General features: G+C 69.7%; 1 protein-coding gene across 1 annotated transcript in view; it reads left to right on the plus strand.

Moving 5' to 3' along the window:
• XAB2 (XPA binding protein 2) overlaps positions 1–610 on the plus strand; it is a gene marked incomplete at its 3' end in the record, with an annotated part of 28,038 nt that extends 27,428 nt beyond the window's left edge. The window contains exons 18-19 of the mRNA XM_041410777.1: positions 148–258; positions 323–610. Coding sequence (XP_041266711.1) covers positions 148–258; positions 323–610 — 399 coding nt within the window. The remainder of the gene's footprint in view (positions 1–147; positions 259–322) is intronic.
• Between the last annotated feature and the right edge of the window lie 41 nt (positions 611–651).

Here is a 651-nt window from a genome sequence, read left to right on the forward strand (position 1 = left end):
GGGGGGATTTGGGGACCCTCTCGCCCCGACTCCGCCCGGAATTTGGGGTCCGGCCCCCCCCCGATCACCCTCACAGTGGTGTGGTCCGTGCCCCTCCCCCCCACATCCGGTATTTGGTCTCACCCTCCCGGAAGTTGCTCCTCCCAGCCGGAAGTTGGTCTCTTTCCGCCGGAAGTTGCTCTCCCACCCACCGGAAGTAGCTTTCGCTCCCGGAAGTTAGTATCTCCCAACCGGAAGTTAATCTCCCGCCCACCGGAAGTAGGTTACTGCCGACGAAAGTCGGTCTCCCCTATCCCGGAAGTTGCTCTCCCCACACCGGAAGTTGTTCTCCCTTCCCCCGGAAGTTGCTTTCCCGACACCGGAAGTTGCTCTCACCCTCCCGGAAACGTTTGGCGTCGAACGGCTGCAGCAGCGCCCCCTGCTGGAGCGGCCCGTGCGGTGCGTGCGGGCCCCTCACGGCGCCGGGGGCGGGGCCATCTCCGGGGCGCATGCGCAGGAACAGCCCGCGGGGGGCGCTGCTGAGCAGCACCCCCGGCCCCGCCCCCACCGGAAGCACCAGGCGCGGCAGCGGCGGCGGCGGCGCCCCCTGACGGCCCGGAGGACTGAGCAGGTACTCGCCGGGGGGCAGCGCCCCCTGCCAGGCCAGGGCGG

This window comes from Onychostruthus taczanowskii, unplaced genomic scaffold (genome assembly GCF_017590055.1).
Source record: "Onychostruthus taczanowskii isolate IOZ18803 unplaced genomic scaffold, ASM1759005v1 scaffold338, whole genome shotgun sequence".
Classification (NCBI taxonomy): domain Eukaryota; kingdom Metazoa; phylum Chordata; class Aves; order Passeriformes; family Passeridae; genus Onychostruthus; species Onychostruthus taczanowskii.